This window comes from Cynocephalus volans, chromosome 2 (genome assembly GCF_027409185.1).
Source record: "Cynocephalus volans isolate mCynVol1 chromosome 2, mCynVol1.pri, whole genome shotgun sequence".
Taxonomy (NCBI): Eukaryota; Metazoa; Chordata; class Mammalia; order Dermoptera; family Cynocephalidae; genus Cynocephalus; species Cynocephalus volans.
Genome location: NC_084461.1, coordinates 37,770,244 through 37,792,001, shown reverse-complemented (window position 1 = coordinate 37,792,001; position 21,758 = coordinate 37,770,244). Strand labels below are relative to the sequence as shown.

Here is a 21,758-nt window from a genome sequence, read left to right as displayed (position 1 = left end):
ACACCTATAGTTAACCTTCACAGGTATTCAATGAATAATCCAAATTCTGCTTTAGATACTTTGTCAAAAAAGTGATAAATAGGGTAGACATTATTTAGTATAATTAGTATTTGGATTTTGAGTGCATTTAAATAACAGTGAGTGTGTTCACCATTTTGCTAGTTTTCAGTACACCAGACATTGAACTATATAACACACATAATACATATAAATGCAAATAGTATATGATAAATCAGTATTTGTTGAATGGTGGATACAGTAAAGACATACTTAAAGACCTAGGACAGGAAGAACTAGAAACATGACAAGTATCTCTATTCTGTGAGCTTCCCTAGTTCATGAATATCACCCTGCAAGACTGTAATCTTAACTGGGAGAACTTTCTTTTTTTTTTTATCTTTACCTCATTTTTCTTTACTTTTCAGTTTATACCTTGTATTACAATGAGAATTTACTTAGAGGGAGAGAATATCATGTTGCCTCTCCTCCAGCTCCTTGTATCAGCAAGATATGGAGTCAACCAACTTGACTTAGTAGATGAAAGTTAGTTTCTGGACTTTCTTCTCAACCCCAGTCAATTGACTTACCATTGATATTTGAACACTGACTGTAACACTGATTTTAGGTGCTAATGACTTCTGGGTGTTCTTTATTTGCTGTTATTTTATTGCCGATGAAAAATATTTTCAAGTCAGTTCATATAAATGGTCCTTCCATGTTACTTACTCTTTTTCAACCCAAAGTACATAGACTTTTCTCTCCCTGGTGTTTGACTTACTAAAAAGTATTGAAGAACTGAGAAAATGATAGAATATGATGAAAGATTTGAGGCATAAAGTTTGTAGTTTGGGTTGATCTTACCTGAAAATACCTGCTCATAATGGAATTAATATCTCAATGTTCTATGCATCACAGTGAGAAATCAAGTACAAATAACACTGTCCTAGACTGTGATCTGCTAAGAGATGAACCAAGTAGCTGTCATCATAGCTTCTACCATATCCACAGAAGTGACTGAGTTGTCCTGCTGGCCTTCATAGTTTATAATATGGAAGAACATTTAAACTTTATGTTTTTCTGGCCTTGATTCACAAATATTTCACTGTTATTGGAATCTCATCAGAATGCCAACATTCGTTGTACTAGTTCTGGCAAGGTCTTCTGCGTGGGCAGCAGTGGGCAGCAGTTCCGGGCAGTGTGCATAACTCTGATCTGGTCAGCCTGCCTGCATTGCATTTCAGGATTGAACTCACACCACTGCATACAAATCAGAGTTGACTCTAGGTTGATCATCTAAGGAAGAGGGTTCAACACCCTCATTTAACTCCTTGATGCCTTTACACAGCTACTTTTTATGTGGCATCGGTTGTATTTGCTGAAACATAATCCCCTCCCCACCTTCCTCTTTCTGTCTCAGAGAAGATTCAGTTACCAATGAGTATAACCACAGTGACCCAAAGGAGTTGATAAACTTTTAGGAAGACATTTTGCTATTGTCAGAAAACTTTTTTTAAAAATTTAAATATGGTAGTCCCTTTTTGGAATATTAAATCATCTTTATTTTTAGAGGGAGTTTTGAATAGTGAAAATCATTTTTAAACAAAGGTTAAGCCATGTTTAATACTGCATCGGTCATAATACATTCATCCAAATCTGCTAAGCATATTAATGAAACTAAAATGTATCTTACATTTTTGTTAAAATGACCTCTTGGTTAGCTTCTGAAGCCACCACTTTGATATCTTTGTGGGAAAGCATATTAATGTTTTTGAAAAAGCTGTGACTAATTAGAGCTTTTCTTTTTGAAAATTACAGAATAGTGCCCAGAGTGTGAATGGAGAGCATATTGTTGTTATATTCAGAGTGAGTTCCCTTTAAAGTAGGCTTCTGTTCAGATTTATATATATATATATAGAATGTTTATAGCATAATCTCTCTACCTTTTATATGCTGGTCCTTAACATCTTTTTTTCCCAGCTAATTTGGGCATAGGGATCCCTCTTCTGGCCAGCAATTTTATCAGCCCAACTATGACTGTTCATCTTCAAAGTGAAAATGGAGTCCTGGGTTTGGTAAGATGGAAATTAAAGTTTTATTAATCCATTCTACAGAATGAAATATTTTGTGTAGCGAAATCTTCTGATAACTGAGAGTTGTTAGCTTAAAGTTCCTTTTCTTATTTTTCTCTCTTTTTGTCATAATAAAATATTGAACTTTTTCCTTATGGTGGTATTAATTGTGAGTAGATAGTTTGCTGACTATGTGAGCATTCTGACTGCTCCTTTTTGACATTCTATCAGTTTCTCTCTCCCACATCATACTGTTTCCTGTTTAGTTAACTATTACTAACTCCTCTGTGGTTGGACAAGATAATGAAGACTTTTAGTAATTACATGTTAAATAAAAATCAGCAAGGTTCAGAAAGAGAAACTAAAGAGTAAGTTTTCTACTTCAGGACAAGGGTATTTTTTGACAATTAATTACTTCAAAAAGTCAGAAGTTTTCATCCAATTTTTGTTTTGAGGCTATAATATCCAAAAGAGTAGAATTTTCTCTTCCTCAAAATTAATCTTTCATGTGAGTTCAGTCTTCTTAAAGAACTAGGCCATACTTTTGATTCAATATTATAATAAAATTGAGAAATAGTTTTGCTTCTTAAATGACATTTAAAAAAAATCATTTGCTGTGGCAGGGGTTATTTATAGCTTGACAATTTATAATATTCCCAATATTTTGTTATTTCTCAGTAGATCTTAACTGTGAATGCAATAAAAATTGTACATATGGGAAATATATATTCAGTATTTAAAATATAAATACTGATCATGAGCTTATAGTTGATACTGATTGATTGAGGCAATAATGACCATTTTCAAAGACAAAAATGATAAGTATTTGGGTAAAAGCAGATTCATATTGAAGCCAAAGACTTTCACTTTTAAGGTACCTTAGAGATTATCTAGAGTGATCAACTACCCTCATTTTGAAGACAAAGGAAATAAATTTATGTGAATTATCCATGGTCAATGTTTAAAGGAAAATTCACTTATATCTAAAACATTAACTGCCACATCAATTATTTATAGGATAAATTTTTGGTCCCTCTTTGGAAAGTCTATAAAAATTTAACAGGCAGTATTTCCTTATTCTTGGCTCCATCATATGCCTCCCCCCACCCCTTGTTCTTTTTACTCCCATTTGTTTAACATACATTATATTATGAAACTACATGCCTCATTCAAGTAATTAGAGTTGCCTCATACAAATACGTACAACATTTTTAAAAAGCACCTTACTTAGAATAACTGAGCAAAGGAAACATAAGTATATAAAAACCTAGGTATAGTGAGACAAAGTTAGAACCCCAAATTTAGGCTTTTAGTTTCTGCTAGCAGAAAGCTGACACTTTGCCTCTCGAGCCAAACGATACAGCCATGTAGTTTGTATTTATTGATCCTACCAGAAAGGTTTATGAATAACAGTAGCTGCATAGTAGATACAAAATAATTTCTTTTTTGTTTTATTGGCCTATATTTCTAATGGCTCAACGTTTCTGAGTAGGTACGCAATAATTACATTTTAGTTTTATTGACCTGTATTTGTAGTAGCATAACATTTCTTTCAAACTGGCAATTTTTAGATATTTTTCATTTGCCTAATTAAAACCACTAGTGTAGAAAAGATGAATCAATATGAGAAATACAGCCATGAAAACATTGGAATTATTTATAAAAGGTTTACTTCAAGTCTTTGCATGATAACTTTCTAAGGTTTTTAGAGAAGTTATTTATGACAGCTTTGGTATGTAATTCAGTGAGAATCTTCTTTTACTAATTGAATGCTGTATTTGACAGGGTCCATATCCGTTACAACATGAAGTTGATGCAGATCTAATCAATGCAGGTAAACTTACTTATTATATATTTTTCCAGTGTTTCTCTTTGGTATTAATCTAGTTCTGTGCCAAATAGTAGTAAGGATTTGGACTTAATTCTTTGTCTTTTCCTAGAGTGTGTTCTATTGTGTTTATCATTAAGGAGGTAAACCCTTTTTGAGGTTTCCTCTCATTCAGGGATGACTAAATTAAAGGAGGAAATGTAGGTGGAGGAAAATGGAACACCTTTGATGGGTCAATCAGTCAGGGTCCTGCCCCAAAATAGAGACCACTCTCAAATGGGGTAATTGAGGAGAGTTAAAGGAAAGGACAATTTACAATGGTGTGGACAGGATTAAGGGAAACCAAGAAAGGGTGGTGAAATCCCACAGGGAGTTATTATCACCCCTAGGCCTTAAAGGGAAGTGGTAGGAGAGGGCCACCTAACAGGAACTGGGGCCATTGATAGAGGGACACAGCCACCTTGCAGCAACCTTGGTAGGGTGAAGGTCTCCTCTACTGGGTCTCCAGTCTATGCCTCCCATTGGCCAATCTCAAGTGGAAGTAGGTCAGCCTTCTCAGGAGGGAGAAGGGTGGGAGGGGATCCATAGTGGCAGCAAGAAGAGATCTGGTGCACTGGGGTTTTTGTTGTAGGCAATGCATATTGTCTAGTCCTCTTCTGGGTGGGAGAGCATCCTCCAAAGGTATAAGGGTGCATAAGGATGTACTCAGCAGCTAAGTACGGCTCAGTGATGTAAATAATAAATACAGAGTTTCTTTGAATCAGGGACTGTAGCCTTGTCTTCTCTTTTGTTCCTGTGCTCATATGCTGTGCCTTTTATTTGACTGGGACATAGAGTCACATATATTAGCAGCCTAGAGGAGGAAGAACAGGCCTTTTGGCCATCGTCACTGCCTGTGCTTGAAGCAACATTGCTACCATGTTGGGGCTGTAGGTCATCTTTGGAGTAGAGCTGCTTATAAGAAGGGGGCATTTTTAATATTCTAGCATGATTTTCTGCACCCTTCTTTCCCCACAGAAGTATTATTCTTAGTTTGCTTTCAAAAGTTGTGTGTATAAATCCCAGAAGAGATGTAATATGAGCTGAATATAAAGGCCAGCTGCCAAATAGAATTGATGTTTGATACTTAGAATTTTTGGAAGTTGAAGGGCTTCTGGTTGAATAGTTGAATTAGTTAACACAACTCAACTCTGAAAGGCCCACTGTGATAAAGCAATGACATTTAACCAAGGCTGTAATTTCATTGTATTGTACCCATTGGCAATGACTCATTGATCTGTGAAAATATTTGCTGCTTGGTTTAATTAACTTATAATGTTAGTTCATTTGCAGAATGAAAAACTCCGTTTTCCAAATTTCAGGCTTGAGTTCATAAAACCCACTTTCCTTGAAAAAGTTGTTAATCTATTCAATGATATTGTTGGACGGTAGGTGTTTCTCATTCCATTGAGCTTAAAAGTAGTAGCTCAGTCCTAATGAAGCTACCAGTTTTATATTTCAACTTCTGAAATAACACATGTAATGTTAAACTACTTTGTAAAACAAGAATTCATTGCTTATGGTAAGCCAAGCTGCAAATCAGTTTAATAATATTCTAACCATACATCCGAGTCCTTTTTGGGATATTTGATGCTTTTGATTTTGGAGCTGTCTTAATTAGGTAGGAAATAATTTGAGCTTGAGAACCTAGAATATAAATTGGTAGTTTCTTCAACTCCAAAAATTACTTGGAAATTACCTGGAAGATCAGCCCATTGTTTCTGTTAATTTGAAAGGATTTTTATGGAAATCCTTTAAATGAATGCAAAGAGTTATGTTTCTGATTATAATTGGTGTATTAAAATTTCAAAATAATAATAGAACTATTTCTGAGGATCCCTTTTTCTAAATAATGATCTCATAAGGTTATGTAAAAATAATGCCATTGTATAGCACTATGTAGTGTAGATTGTGCTTTTTCACATGTATTGTACCATTTGAGCCTCAAGTGAATGAAACCTTGTTATACAGATTGGGCAACTGAGGCCTAGGAAAGTGAAGTGATGTGCTCAAAATAACATTGTTAGCAGCTGAACTCACACACAGCCTACCATTCCTGACCCCTGGCCTTTTTCTCTATACCCTGAGCTGTACTGGCTGATCACCTGACTTTTATAGAGGTGGCAGACAGCAGTGCTTAGGACATTTCAGAGGTCTCATGAAAATCTGGGATTGAACCTGCAGTAACCTGATGCAGTTGTGAAATTTCTTTTTTCTTTTTTTTTCTTTTTTGCTTGTTAATAAATTATTTTTATTTATTTATTTATTTATTTATTTATTTATTTATTTATTTATTTATTTATTTATTTATTTATTTATTTATTTATTTATTTCTAGGCCAGGATTTTTAATTTTTAAAAATTTTTTAATTTAATTTAATTTTTTTTTATTTTGTTGATATACAATGTGGTTGATTATTGTGGCCTTTTACCAAAACCCCCTCCCTCCTCCCTCTCCCCCCTCCCACCCAACAATGTCCTTTCTGTTTGCTTGTCGTATCAACTTCAAGGAATTGTAGTTGTTATGTCTTCCTCCCCCCCCGCCCGGTTTTTTTTTTTTTTTGTGTGTGTGTGTGTGTGTGTGTGAATTTATTTATTTATTTTTAGCTCCCACCAGTAAGTGAAAACATGTGGTATTTCTCTTTCTGTGCCTGACTTGTTTCACTTAATATAATTCTCTCAAGGTCCATCCATGTTGTTGCAAATGGCAGTGTTTCATTCGTTTTTATAGCTGAGTAGTATTCCATTGTGTAGATGTACCACATTTTCCGTATCTACTCATCCGATGATGGACATTTGGGCTGGTTCCAACTCTTGGCTATTGCAAAGAGTGCTGCGATGAACATTGGGGAACAGGTATACCTTCGACTTGATGATTTCCATTCCTCTGGGTATATTCCCAGCAGTGGGATAGCTGGGTCATATGGCAGATATATCTGCAATTGTTTGAGGAACCTCCATACCATTTTCCATAGAGGCTGCGCCATTTTCAGTCCCACCAACAATGTATGAGAGTTCCTTTTTCTCCGCAACCTCGCCAGCATTTATCGTTCAGAGTCTTTTGGATTTTAGCCATCCTAACTGGGGTGAGATGGTATCTCAGTGTAGTTTTGATTTGCATTTCCCGGATGCTGAGTGATGTTGAGCATTTTTTCATATGTCTGTTGGCCATTTGTATGTCTTCCTTAGAGAAATGCCTACTTAGCTCTTTTGCCCATTTTTTAATTGGGTTGCTTGTTTTCTTCTTGTAAAGTTGTTTGAGTTCCTTATATATTCTGGATATTAATCCTTTGTCAGATGTATATTTTGCAAATATTTTCTCCCACTCTGTTGGTTGTCTTTTAACTCTGTTAATTGTTTCTTTTGCTGTGCAGAAGCTCTTTAGTTTGATATAATCCCATTTGTTTATTTTTCCTTTGGTTGCCCGTGCTTTTGGGGTCGTATTCATGAAGTCTGTGTCCAGTCCTATTTGCTGAAGTGTCTCTCCTATGTTTTCTTTAAGAAGTTTTATTGTTTCAGGTTTATATTTAATTCTTTAATCCATTTTCAGTTGACTTTGGTGTATGGTGAAACGTATGGGTCTAGTTTCATTCTACTGCATATTGATATCCAGTTCTCCCAGCACCATTTGCTAAAGAGGCAGTCTCTTCCCCAGTGTATAGGCTTGGTGCCTTTGTCAAAGACCAGATGGCTGTAGGTGTGTGGGTTGGTTTCTGGATTCTCTATTCTATTCCATTGATCGGTGTGTCTGTTTTTATGCCAGTACCATACTGTTTTGGTTATTATAGCTTTGTAGTATAGTTTAAAGTCAGGTAGTGTTATGTCTCCAGTTTCATTTTTTTTGCTCAGCATTGCTTTGGCTATGCGTGGTCTTTTGTTATTCCATATAAATGTCTGGATAGTTCTTTCCATTTCTGAGAAAAATGTCATTGGAATTTTGATGGGGATTGCATTGAATTTGTATATCACTTTGGGTAGTATGGAAATTTTCACTATGTTGATTCTTCCAACCAAGAGCATGGGATATCTTTCCATCTTCTTGTATCCTCTCTAATTTCTCTCAGCAGTGGTTTGTAGTTCTCATTATAGAGATTTTTCACATCCATGATTAACTGAATTCCTAAGCATTTTATTTTTTTGGTGGCTATTGTAAATGGGCAGGCTTTCTTGACTTCTCTTTCTGCATGTTCACTATTGGAGAAAAGAAATGCTACTGATTTTTGTGTGTTGATTTTGTATCCTGCTACTGTGCTGAAATCATTTATCAATTCCAAGAGTTTTTTTGTAGAGGTTTTAGGCTGTTCGATATATAGGATCATATCATCTGCAAACAGGGACAGTTTGACTTCATCTTTTCCAATCTGGATGCCCTTTATTTCCTTCTCTTCTCTGATTTCTCTGGCTAGTACTTCCAACACTATGTTGAATAGGAGTGGTGAGAGTGGGCATCCTTTTCTAGTTCCTGTTCTTAAAGGTAAAGCTTTCAGCTTTTCCCCATTCAGGATGATATTGGCGGTGGGTTTATCATATATGGCTTTAATTATGTTGAGATACTTTCTGTCTATACCTAACTTATAGAGGGTCTTTGTCATGAATGAGTGTTGAATTTCATCAAATGCTTTTTCCGCATCTATAGAGATGATCATATGGTCCTTGTGTTTGATTTTATTAATATGGTGTAGCACATTTATTGATTTGTGTATGTTGAACCAACCTTGCATCCCTGGGATGAATCCCACTAGATTGTGTTGAATAATTTTACGTATGTTTTGCTGTATTCTGTTTGCTAGTACTTTAGTGAGGATTTTTGCATCTATATTCATCAAGGATATCAGCCTGTAATTTTCTTTTTTGGTTATATCTTTACCTGGTTTGGGTATCAGGGTGATGTTCACTTCATAGAATGAGTTTGGGAGAATTGTTTCTGTTTCAGTCTTTTGAAATAGTTTGTAAAGAATCGGTGTCAATTCCTCTTTGAATGTTTGCTTAAGTTCTGCTGTGAATCCATCTGATCCTGGGCTTTTCTTTTTTGGGAACTTTCAGATAACAGCTTCAATCTCCTTTATTGTTATTGTTCTGTTCAGATTTTCTACATCTTCATGGCTCAGTTTTGGGAGCTTTTCCAGATATTTATCCATTTCCTCCAGATTTTCAAACTTGTTGGCGTATAGATGTTTATAGTAGTCTCGAATGATTCCTTGTATTTCAGATGAATCAGTTATAATATCACCTTTTTCATTTCTGATTTTTGTTATTTGAATCTTCTCTCTTATTTTTTTTGTTAGCCATGCTAATGGTTTGTCAATTTTATTTATCTTTTCAAATAACCAACTTTTGATTCATTGATCTTTTGTATTGTTTTTTGGGTTTCAATTTCATTAAGTTCTCTACTGATCTTAATGATTTCTTTCCATCTGCTAACTTTAGGTTTGGATTGTTCTTTTTTTTCTAGTTCTTTAAGGTGAAGTGTTAGGTTGTTCACTTGCCATCTTTCCATTCTTCTGAGGTGAGCATTTAATGCAATAAATTTCCCCCTTAATACTGCTTTTGCAGTATCCCACAGGTTTTGGTGTGATGTATCATTATTTTCATTAGTTTCAAGAAATTTTTTGATTTCCTCCTTGATTTCTTCTTGGACCCATATGTCATTAAGTAGAATGCTGTTTAATTTCCATGTGTTTGTATAGTTTCCAGAATTTCGTTTGTTATTGATTTCTAGTTTTAATCCGTTATGGTCTGAGAAAATACATGGGATAATTCCAATTTTTTTGAATTTGTTGAGACTTGATTTGTGACCTAATACGTGATCTATCCTGGAGAATGATCCATGTACTGATGAGAAGAATGAATATTCTGAGGTTGTTGAATGGAATGTTCTGTAGATATCTGCCATGTTCAATTGGTCTAGAGTCTTGTTTAGATCTTGTGTTTCTCTACTGATTCTTTGCCTAGATGATCTGTCTAATATTGACAGTGGGGTGTTCAGGTCCCCTGCTATTATGGTATTAGTGTCTATTTCCTTCTTTAGGTCTAGTAGAGTTTTTTTATAAATCTGGCTGCTCCAACATTGGGTGCATACATATTTATGATTGTTATGTCTTCTTGATGGATCAGTCCTTTTATCATTAAGTAGTGTCCCTCATTGTCTCTTTTTATGGTTTTTAGTTTAAATTCTACTTTGTCAGATATAAGCATAGCTACTCCAGCTCGTTTTTCTTTTCTGTTTGCATGGTAAATCTTTTTCCATCCTTTCACTCTTAGTCTGTGTGAATCTTTATGGGTGAGGTGGGTCTCTTGTTGGCAGCATATAGTTGGGTCCTCCTTTTTGATCCAGTCAGCCAGTTTGTGTCTTTTGATTGGGGAATTTAAGCCTTTTACATTAAGAGTTGTTATTGAAAAGTGTTGATTTATTCCTAGCATTTTATTGATTGTTGTTTGGTTGTCTTAGGTATCTTTTGTTCCTTGCTTTCTGGTTTACTGTTTGGTTTCTGTGTTTGTTGGTTCCTTAGGTTGTAGATAGCCTTTTTGTTTGTTTGTTTTCTCTTCATGAATGCCATTTTTATTATACTAGTGGGTTTAGATTTTTCTTGGGTTTTTATGGCAGTGGTAGTTATTTTTCAGGAACCAAACCCAGTACTCCCTTGAGGATTTCTTGTAAGGGTGGTCGTGTGGTAGTGAACTCCCGCAGTTTTTGTTTGTCTGAGAAATATACTATTTGCCCTTCATTTCGGAAGGATAGCCTTGCAGGGTAGAGTATTCTTGGCTGACAATCTCTGTCTTTTATTATTTTGAATATATCATCCCATTCCTTTCTGGCTTTTAGAGTTTGTGATGAAATTCTGATGTTAGCCTGATTGGGGCTCCCTTATAGGTGATTTGACGCTTCTCTCTTGCAGCTTTTAAGATTCTCTCTTTGTCTTTGAGTTTTGCCAATTTGACTATAACGTGTCTTGGAGAACACCTTTTTGGGTTGAATACATATGGAGATCATTGAGCTTCCTGGATCTGAAGATCTGTGATTTTTCCTATACCTGGGAAGTTTTCTGCCACTATTTTGTTGAATATGTTTTCAATGCAATCTCCTTTTTCCTCCCCTTCTGGAATACCCGTGACTCGGATATTTGAGCACTTAAGGTTGTCTGATATCTCTCTCAGATTTTCTTCAATGCCTTTGATTCTTTTTTCTTTTTTTTTTGTCTGCTTGTATTATTTCAAACAGCCCATCTTCAAGTTCAGAGGTTCTCTCTTCAACTTCCACAAGCCTGCTGGTTAAACTCTCCGTTGTGTTTTTTCTTTCACTGAATAACTTCTTCAGTTCGGCAAGTTCTGCTACATTTTTATTCAGGACATTGATTTCCTTGTACATTTCCTCTTTCAGGTCCTGTATACTTTTCCTCATTTCATCATGATGTCTAGCTGAGTTTTCTTGTATCTCATTCAGTTTCATTAGAATTATCACCTGAAATTCCTTGTCAGTCATTTCAAGGGCTTCTTGTTCTATAGGATCTAGAGCTTGAGATTTGTTATCTTTGGGTGTTGTACTTTCTTGATTTTTAATATTTCTGGTATCTTTTTTTTGATGTTTATTCATTGTGGCAGGGGGTTTCACAGTCCACAGGTTTGACAGTATTGACTGACTAAGATGTTGCTGTGGTTTCCATTTTGGTATGGCTCCCTCAGTGACTACTCAGTTGGCCACTAGTGCTTTGCATGTGTGGTTGCCTCGGGTCTTGGGCCTCTCTGGGGAGCCACCTCTCTGGCCAGCTTGGATTCTGCCGGGCTGCTGGGCGACACCGCAGGGTGTCGCTCCTGCCGCTGCCTCTTCCCCTGCTGCTACCGCTGCTGCCGCTGCTGCTGCTCACTTCGCTGCCGCCGGCTCCGCTGCCACCGCTTCCCCTGCTCCCACCACTGCTGCCTCTACCGCTAGTACTGCTTCCCCCGCTGCTGCCGCTGGCGCTGCTACCGCCAGTGCCGCTTATGCCGCTGCTGCCACTGCCGCTGCCGCTGGCTCCTCCGCTGCTGCTGGTTCCTCCGCTGCTGCTGCTGCCGCCGCTACCGCTGCCGCTGGTTCCTCCGCTGTCCGCCAAAGTTTAGCCGAAGGAGAGCAAGTGGCACTTCTCACAGTTCTGAAGTCTGGAAGTCTGAGATCAGGGTGCCAGCATCATCGGGTTCTTGTCAGGGCCCTCTTCCCGGCTGCTGACAGCGAACTCCCTTTTGTAACTGTTTCTGAAACTGAGAAGTCCAAAGTCCATCTGGTGGTGGCGACAGTGACCCAGGGGTCTCACATTGCAAGACGATGGAAGCAGAGAGAGCAGAGCAGTTGTGAAATTTCTAAGTCTCATGTTTTTGCTTTTATATTAATGTGCCTTTGCATTCTTCTCTATTTCTTAACGTTGTTTTCTTGTTTTAATATACAAATAATATTTTAAATGACTTACCTTTGATTAAAATCGCTTTAAGAATAACCATGTTAATCTCATGGCCTATAAATGTCTTTGGCCCCCTGCCATGTGCCCTCAACAGTGGTGGTTTTCAGTGAATGGGGGAGGGGACAGACAGTGATTTTACACCCCCTGGGGACATTTGGCAATGTCTGCAGACATTTTTGATTGTCATGCCTGGGGGAGGGAAGCTACTGGCATCTAGTGGGTAGAGGCCAGGGTTGTTACTAAACATCCTACAGCAACCAGAACAGACCCCCACAAAGAATTATCCAGCCCTAAAGGTAAATAGTGCTGAGGAGGAGACACCCTTCTCTATAGGTATATGTAGCTCATCTGAAGAATCCCAGGTCTGCAGACTAATGTGCAAATAGGACAGCGTTCCAGATCTCTCTAATGGTCGCAAACAACCTTTCCAGCTTTATCTTTCACAAGAATATCTTTGTCTACCTGTACTGGACTGCTGGGTGTATTCTGATCATGGCTCACACTTTTTTTCCTGCATACCTGTGCTCTTGCTGTGCCTTTAACCAGATTTTTGTTTTTCTCCCCGTCCTTTCTCATCTCCATTTCCTTACTGGTAATTTCCTACCAAATGTATTATACCTATTCTTCAACTCTTGGTTCATTTGTCCTCTCCAAGTCCTTCTGCAGCTCAGAAATGCCTTTCCCCAAACCCACAACATATCTAGCATCTCTCTCATAAACATACCATACTTTGCCATGTAATTTTTTGTCTCTATTTATCTCTTTTACTAGATAGTAAATTCCTTTTGATCAGGGCAGTGGTTCTCCTAGTGTGGTCCCCAGACTAACAGCATCAGCATCACCAGGGACCTTTTAAAAGTAAGTTTTTAGGCCCCATCACACACCTAGTGAATTACAAACTCTGGGAGTTGAGTGCAGCAATCTGCGTTTTTATGAGCCTTCCATGTCATTCTGATGGGTGTTAAAGTCTGAGAACCACTAGTTTAGGGTGGCTGAATTTTTGTTTGTAATGTTGTTCAAGGCACAATGTAGACATTTACTCACTATTGAGTGAATGACCTATTAAATTATAAACCAAAGAACATGGTAACTGTGAAATTGGTATTGCCCAAATATCATGAAAAGGTTCAGAAATACACACAGAAAAATTAGAGGAGACAGAAATCAATCAGGAATAGTCAAATAAGAAAGCTCTATTTATTTATGTGGCTGGTCTTATTGACTATAGTTATATGACTTTCTTGACCAAATTTGGACATCGTATTTGAAAAGCAGATTCAACTTTTGGATATTTATTTTTGTTTAGATATTTGATGTTTAAAAATGCTGAAAATTAACTTCATTTCAAGAGACTGTAATTTATAAGATGCTAGAATGTATTAGTATCAGGGGCCTGATAACTGTTCTTCATGAATGTAGTTTTGTTTTTTTTTTAAATTATGCTTCATAAATCATATAGGGAGAGCCAATGTGCTCCCCGTTGATGTCAAAGTCTCCTATAAAGTGGTAAATAATACCTTCCATGTACCATTAGACAATAGAGATTGTCCTTTGGGAGTCATTGTGATTTAGAACCTAGGAGAAAAGAACTGGGACTTTTACGGTTTTCTTTTTTGTCCTACAAATTCTTCCTCCTTGTCTCTTCACGTCACAGGACTGGTGAGGATCTGAATTTGCTGGACATAGAAGTTCTGTTAGTGTAAGATTGAGTTGTTTTATGCCTGTCCTGAAACCCAGAGCTCACACACGCTGGCTACGGACCATATCATATAAGCCAGTTGCTTGGTCCTGTGGCATTTATGCCTAGAGGTCTGGTGCTATTGTCTCTTTTATAGGTAGATTTGGAGAGAGGAATGATAACAATGGCAATAATAAAAGCTAAGGTTTATGGAGCCCTTTCTTTGTGCCAGGCACTAGAGTAAGGCCTTTATGTGAATTATCTCACTTACTCCTCCAAGTCTTGTGTGCTGCCTAAAAGCCCTTACTAACCATACTACCAGAAAGTATTTTCCAAAGCTTTTCAGTTTTATGATACTTTGAAAGATGCGAAAATGTTTCCATTATTTAAAATCAAACTCCCTTGGGGAATAAATACTTCAGCATGATATAAATGGGCTTACTCTTTCTCCACTCTTGAGCTCAAGTGTAGGGGAATATTGGTGCAAAAGTTAGCTTTCAGGAAAGGCTTGAGAAGTTGAGGATATAGCAGTGTGGCACAGCTGGGGAGGGTCAGACCACTTCTGGTCCTGTTGTGTGCTGGAGTTTTTCTCTGCTCCAATCTTGGAATTACAGCTTTTCTTCCCCTTCTTTCTGTCTGCCCTGTATGCTGGGGCTATGCACGGGGTGTTCTCAGACAGCTGACTTATTTTTGGCAAGTGGCATGTGAGCATTTCTCTGATTGAGCCCAGAAACTGTTCCTGGCACCTGAATCTCCTGAACAGACAGGAAATAGATCACAAGATGAGAGCAGCTTGGATATGAGTCAGGTGATATTATTAGTTGTGTGGGGACTGGATGACCTTGAAGATCTTTCTGAGCTCTGAACTTTTATTATGATATATAAGTTTTGGGAGAGGTCCTTCCAAGAAGACTCTAGGAAGTTAATATTAAATACACTGACCAATATTACCGTGGGTAGGGAAAATGAAGGAAAATGGTCAGGGCCCCTCAGATGTTCAGAATCTTGTCAAGCATTTGACGTAAATATACACGTGTGCCCCGATGTTTCTTGGTTATTGTCTAATGTAATTGAGCATGTGCACCCAGGTGTCCTGGGTTATGGACTTAAGTATAAAGGACGAGTGGCTCTGATCCACAGAGCCCTCCTCCCCTGGGATGCCCCTGCCCCGGGGTAGGGGGGTGGCTGGACCTCAGGGAGGCGGCTGTTGCTGTCAGTGCCCCTGGGATGACCCAAGAGGCCACCACCACTGCTGCTGCTACTGCTGATGATACTGCTGTGGAATGAGTTCGTGTTGTCTGCCAATGGCTCCCGGGATCTTTCTCAGTTACCTAGGGTGGACCTGCGTGTGATGGGTCTGGTGTACGATGGATTTGAAGGGTCTGAGTCCTAGCCCTGACAATACAAATGGAAACTTAGTATAACTAAGATAATGAAACATTTTGGCTTTAGTTATGAATGGCCCTAACCAAACAATTAGCATAACTATTGCTGTAACCTTACAACTGGCGTAGTCTGTAGCTATACACCATGTTATTCCCTGATTTCATCAAAGTCCTATGGTTTTAATAGAACCTTGTAAGAGCAAGTGAGTACAGATGGATTAGAGAGAGAGAGAGAGAGAGAGAGAGAGAGATTAAAAGAAGAGGTTCAGCCCTAATGATATTAAGGAATTAGGTGGGTCATTTCTATATTATTCATTGGTTTAAATTTATTTTATTTCATTTTTATTTTTCCCTCAGCTTTATTGAGGTATAATTGAGAAATAAAAATTGTATATATTCAAGGTGTACGTTGTGATTTGATATAGATATGCATTTTGAATTGATTATCATAATCAAGTTAATTAATACATCCATCACCTCAAATAGTTACTTTTTTGCGTATGTGTGTCTGTGTCAAGAACAGTTAAGATGTACTCTCAGCAAATTTCAAAGATACGGTATAATCTTACTAATTTAGCCACCATGCTGTGCATTAGATCCTCAAAACTAATTCATCTTGTTACTGAAAGTTATTTGTTGATTTAAAAAAGAAGAAAACTAGGGATATCTCCTGTGTCATTTCCTTCACAATTGCATTTCTTCGTATGTTTATGTTTATTACACATCTCTTTGCTCTGGCAACTTACAGTAGCATTGGATTCTGGCAGGTGTCACCCCAGAACTCTCTCATTCCTATTAGAATTTAGCAGTCGCTCATGAAGGGGATGGGGTGGAGGGAGGTTGGGCAGGTTTAGGCAGCAGAAGGGTGCATTGCCTGTAGAGTATTTCCAAACAATAATAGAACTAAACGCTGGTCTGCTTTTTATTATCACCAAGCAGGGACAATGCTAAACAATGTCAGGGAGAAAATCCTCCTCTGTACAGGGTGGACAGTTCCTACTGTGTCTCCCACCCTCTATGCTGATGCATTTTGGTAAAGGGAGCTTAAATTCTTTTGGAAACAGAGAAGGTACAGACCTCTCTATCCACTATCATACTCTTGGAAATCTAATGGCCTTTGCTTTCTTTCTTTTGTCTTTTTTTCTTTTGTGTGTGTATTTAGGCAAGGAAACAGTTACTGTTCTTCCAGGAGCCTCTTTTTTCTCCAGCGATGAATCATTTGCGATGATTAGAGGGTATGTAATAATGGGGCCCCTCATGTTTCACACGGCATGGAATGAGCTGAGTCATCCCTTGAGTGTGTTAGCAAGACTCTGAAACACAGCCACATTCCCTAGCCAGAAAACTGTCATGGGCTGTTTGACTGCAAGAAGATGTGAAATTATTCACACTGAATGTTGGGCATTCAAATATCCATCCCACTAGTATGAAAAGAACCCCCAACATGGAATATACATCTGTATGACAACTCTACTGAAGTACACATATCTAAGGTCCTTTCTGGGGATCCTGACATTTTCTTCAAACTACGTGTAAACTTTCCAGCTAGTGTTTGTCTTCAAATCGAGTCACATTCTCCCTCACTGAAGGAAACTCACTATGTATACCTGTTTTTAATTTGTTTTTGGAGTCAATATAGGCTATAAATTTTTTAGGGAACTCTTAATAGTTATTTTTCTGCATTAGCTTGGAGCTGATCTGTTTGGATATCAGTTGTGAGGTGGGAGAAAGCAAATGTATTTTGGGGATATAGAATTATTTTAATTGCTGACAATTGCAAGCAAAGGGGACATAAAGCTTGTGAGGTTTGCTTTATATTTCCTCTCTTTCCTTCTCAGGGGACATGTCAATCTAACAATGCTAGGAGCAATGCAGGTTTCCAAATACGGTGACCTGGCTAACTGGATGATACCTGTAAGTAGACATTTTTTTCTTCTGAATTATGCTTGACACAATAATTATTTTTGAAATATTAAGGAAAATTTTTATATTGCTATGAGAGCTCAATATAATTATTAAAACAGTGATGAAATATTTTAATGTGTTTCATGTTTGAATCAAATTTTAATTAAGCACTGAAAAGTATTTGACTTTGCCCATTTACTATCTAATTGGGACTAAAAGGCAAGATCAGGGTCAAAGCAACATTTTCCTTAGAGAAACGTAGAGTTTGGGAAGATAAAAAAATAAATGGGTTAATTATGCTCTGATGAAAGTAAGAAATACAAATATTTATCATAACTAAGTTTTTATAACTAGAACATACAATTAACAAGTTTATTAATTTTATATTCTTTTATTTTCTCATTCACAGTGATTATAGACCTCTCTTGATTGGTCACACGACCCCATAAATAATCAATTTCATTGTCTTCTATTAAAGAATGCAACACCTGTGATGCTTAAACATGTTTGTGAAATATGAACAGTTTTTGTTTAATCATGACCTAAATCAAGGAAAAAACCTCTTAGAATTAGCTTTGGGAAAAGAGCACCGTTGTCAGTAGCTTAATTTATGAGTGTAGTTCATTATACTACAGTTTGTACCACACACTCTCATTATGTGCGTGGAAACTAAAATGGATGTGTGTCCATGAATATGAGCTCATTTTGGCTGGTTGCTCAGGTTATTCTTTTTATGTGTGTGTTTATGAATTTCCTTGTGTTTCTTTACAGCACCAGCTAAAAGGAATCTTGTCAAATAACTGAGGCTGGTGTTCTAAGACATGAAGGTTTTCTTGAAATCTCTTAGATATTTTTTTCTAATTTTTTTTAAGGAAGATGGGTTAATATAGTTGATAACAATGTTAGAGATTGTGTTTGTTTAGCTCTTTTGATCTAATACCACCTGAAATATTATTTTAAAATTTCAATAATTGTTAAAGCCCCAGTTCTCAAACTTGATTGCATATCGGAATCACCTTGGAGTTTTAAAAAATATTAATGCATTGAGGTTCAGTCCCAGAGTTTCCAAGTTAATTCATCTGGGATGTACCCTGGCCACTGGGTGGTTTAAAGTGACCCAGATAATTCCAATTGTGACCAAGTTTGAGAACCAGTATATTAAAGAATTATGATAATTCATTCATATTTAAAATGTAAGGGAAAAAAACACCATTGAACCACCAATAGTAAGAATTCTTAGCAAATTTTGGATTATATTGTTGTTTTAGGTGTAAAAATATTGGTCATTCTAAATCAACTATAGTTATAAGGGTTGGCAGTTTTTGGAAGCTTCGAAGAAATTAGGGAGGGACTCCTGAGCATGGTATAAGTGAGTCAGATTGACTCACTGTAAGCTTATGGGAATACTTATTTGTGTAGGAAATCAGAATGTATTTCTATTTTCAAATTTTAGAAAGAGGCTGTATAGGATAATGGAAAGAGCACAGGAAAGTGAGCCCTGAGTTTTAGCCCTGACTCTGCCAGTAACTAAGGTATGACCTTGAACATATCACTTAAGCTCTTTGGATAAAGTGTCCTCATCCGTAAAATGAGGGTTTGAGACTAGATGATTGCAGGGGTCCCAGCTGGCTCTCATAGCTTAGTGGTTAGTAGCAAGGGCCCTGTAATGAGATAGATCTGGGTTGAAATCCTGTTTTTGTAACTTGCTGGCAGTATAACTAGAGCCAATTGTATACTTTTTCTCATCTGTAAAATGAGAATGACATATGAGTAATAGTACCAACTTTATTGGGCTATATAAAGTAATAAATGAGATAATGCATACAAAATAAACAGCACAGAGTTTTACACATAGTATGTGGTAAATAAATGGATTATTACTTTGATAAGTTTAGAGGGAGAAGTTGGGGATACCTGGCAGAGGAAGGAATAGCATTGTTTACTATAAACAGAAGCAATAGCATTTTAAATATGTCTGTTTCTATGGACTAATGACTTTAGAAATCATTTTGCACAGTGGACCTGGGTATGGAGCAGACATGTTCAACATGTTCTTTTCTCCAGTGAACTTAGGAATCTTTAGAAAGTCAGTATAAGATTTGTGTATATTATGATTTCGTATATAGTGAGGCTGGAGTCTCTCTTCGTGAGTGTGCGTTATGTGGTCATTTGTAGGAAAGAGCTTCCAATGTGTGTTGTATTTTTACATGTTCCGTAAAGGTTCCTATGAATGATTAAAACTTCAGTGTTTATTACTTTATAATTGTCTTAATATAATTTGGAGCTCCTGAGTTTTCAAAGGAATGGACCTAGTGGGGTGATGATGGGGAACTCTGGAGTTCTGCAGGAACATCATGGTAATCTGGTTGAGGAAAATTAAGCATAAAAAGTGTTCTTGGGTCTGGTTTCACTCCTTTGGTAATGGAAGTTGGTAGTGTCATTTCTGATTAGCATTTCTTTTGTTCCTTTAATAACCAATAATCATTTTCTGACTTGCTTGTATGTGATGCACAATGTATGTTTTCATTCTTTGGGACTCGGGACAGCTTCAGATGCAAGACCATGAGGTTTAATTTGGATGAGATCTGGTTTGGATTTCAGCTCCACTCCTTACAAACTATATGATCTGGAGCACATGCTTTTGTTAGAATTAGGTGAGAAGAAAAGGAAAGTGAACACTGCAAGCACTCCATAAATAGTGGCTATTATTTTTATCTTCTTTGATACTCTATTGCTTAACATTAAAGAGGGAATATTTGCCTTAAAATACACTGACATAGGTAAGACGATTTTACAGGAGCCAGTATAACCTGCTTATACTAAGTTTGTATTCAAGTACCAAAAGTTATACCTTTTGAGGACACATTTCTTGCTCTTATTGATTATGAATAAGATACAGCCTACTCTCATTCTGAAGTTTCAGTAAGCAATCTATTTCTATTTGTCTCAAAGATTTATGTTGATTTATAAAATTTAGATATATTTTTATTGCAAGAAATCTGACAGTCAAGAAGCTGAAAAGTTTAGCTTTATTATATCAGTTTTGATTTACTTTTATCTTTTTACTGAGTTCAGTAATTTTTCAGTGATTGCATAAACCTTTAGTTCTCAGTATCACAGCATTACCATCTGTCATTATAGTGTCAGATTACAATAAACATTACACCCTTAAGGCAAGCAAATGGTGTGGATGATATTTGTCTTACCCTTTAATAGCTTCTTAGTATGCAGCTTTGGTCCCATGTACACAGGTATTTAACAATTCTGCTCTGAGAATCCAAAGAGGGAAAAGTTGACAAAACAGTAGTGACTTTTTCCAGTTTCCTGCATACTGTGACAGTGGTCATATCATTTCCTCCGTGATAGCACATCATTTCCTCTTGGTATACTCGTTGTTTATTCTGGGGATTAAATTACTTCATTTATTCAGCAAATATTTGTTAGGCATATATTAAGGGCCATGCAGTGTTCTAGCATTTTGGGTATGTCGCAGTTAACAAAACAGATGAAATGCTCTGTGTTTATGGAGCTGATGTTTTAGCAGGGGTCAGCAAACTATGGCCCATGTACCATATCTGGCTCATACTGCCTGTTTTTGTAAGTAAAGTTTTATTGGAACACAGCCACATCCACTTTTTATATATCATTTATGACTGCTTTTGTTCTGCAACAGCAGAGTTGAGTAGTTGGGATAGAGACTGTGTGTCTTGTAAAGCCTAAAATAGTTACCATTTGGCCCTTTACAGAAAAAGTTTGCTGCCTCTTGCCTTAGATCATTGATTTGAAATCTTTCTTCTTTTCTAATGAAAGCAACTAATACATACATTTCCATCTAAGCACTGTATTAGTGACATGTCACAAATTTTTATGTGTTGTTTTTATTCTTTTCAAATATTTTCTAATCTTTCTTGTTATTTTTTTCTATGATCCATTCATTATTTAGAAGTGTATCAATTAACTTCCAGATATGCAGTGATTTTCCACATAACTTTCTTTTAATAATTTCTAATTTAATCCTTTTGAGGTCAGAGAACATACTTCATATGGTTTCAGTCCTTTTAAACCTGAGATTGCTTATGGCCCAGAATACAGTCTATCTTAGTGACTGTTCCATCTACACTTGAAAAGAATAGGAGGTGCTCTTGTTGGATAGAGTGTTCTATAACTATCAGTTAGGTCAGATAGATAGACAGTGTTGTCCAAGTCTTCTGTGTCCTTCTGTCAATTACTGAGAGAGTAGTATTGAAATCTTCAGCTATAAATTTGAATTTGTCTATTTCTCCTTTCACTTTTTGCTTCATACATTTTAGAACTCTATTACTACTTATGTTTGCACATGAGATTGTTGTGTTTTCTTAACGCATTGACCCTTTATCATTTTCTCTCTCTATGTCTAGCAATATTCCTTATTCTGAGGCCTATTTTC

General features: G+C 36.9%; 1 protein-coding gene across 1 annotated transcript in view; it reads left to right on the top strand.

Annotated features, from left to right (window-relative positions):
- Positions 1–21,758, top strand: part of OXCT1 (3-oxoacid CoA-transferase 1) — a 138,179-nt gene that overhangs the window by 60,276 nt on the left and 56,145 nt on the right. Inside the window, exons 10-13 of the mRNA XM_063085701.1 lie at positions 1,978–2,072; positions 3,855–3,903; positions 16,590–16,662; positions 17,266–17,341. Of these exons, the coding sequence (XP_062941771.1) occupies positions 1,978–2,072; positions 3,855–3,903; positions 16,590–16,662; positions 17,266–17,341 (293 nt within the window). The remainder of the gene's footprint in view (positions 1–1,977; positions 2,073–3,854; positions 3,904–16,589; positions 16,663–17,265; positions 17,342–21,758) is intronic.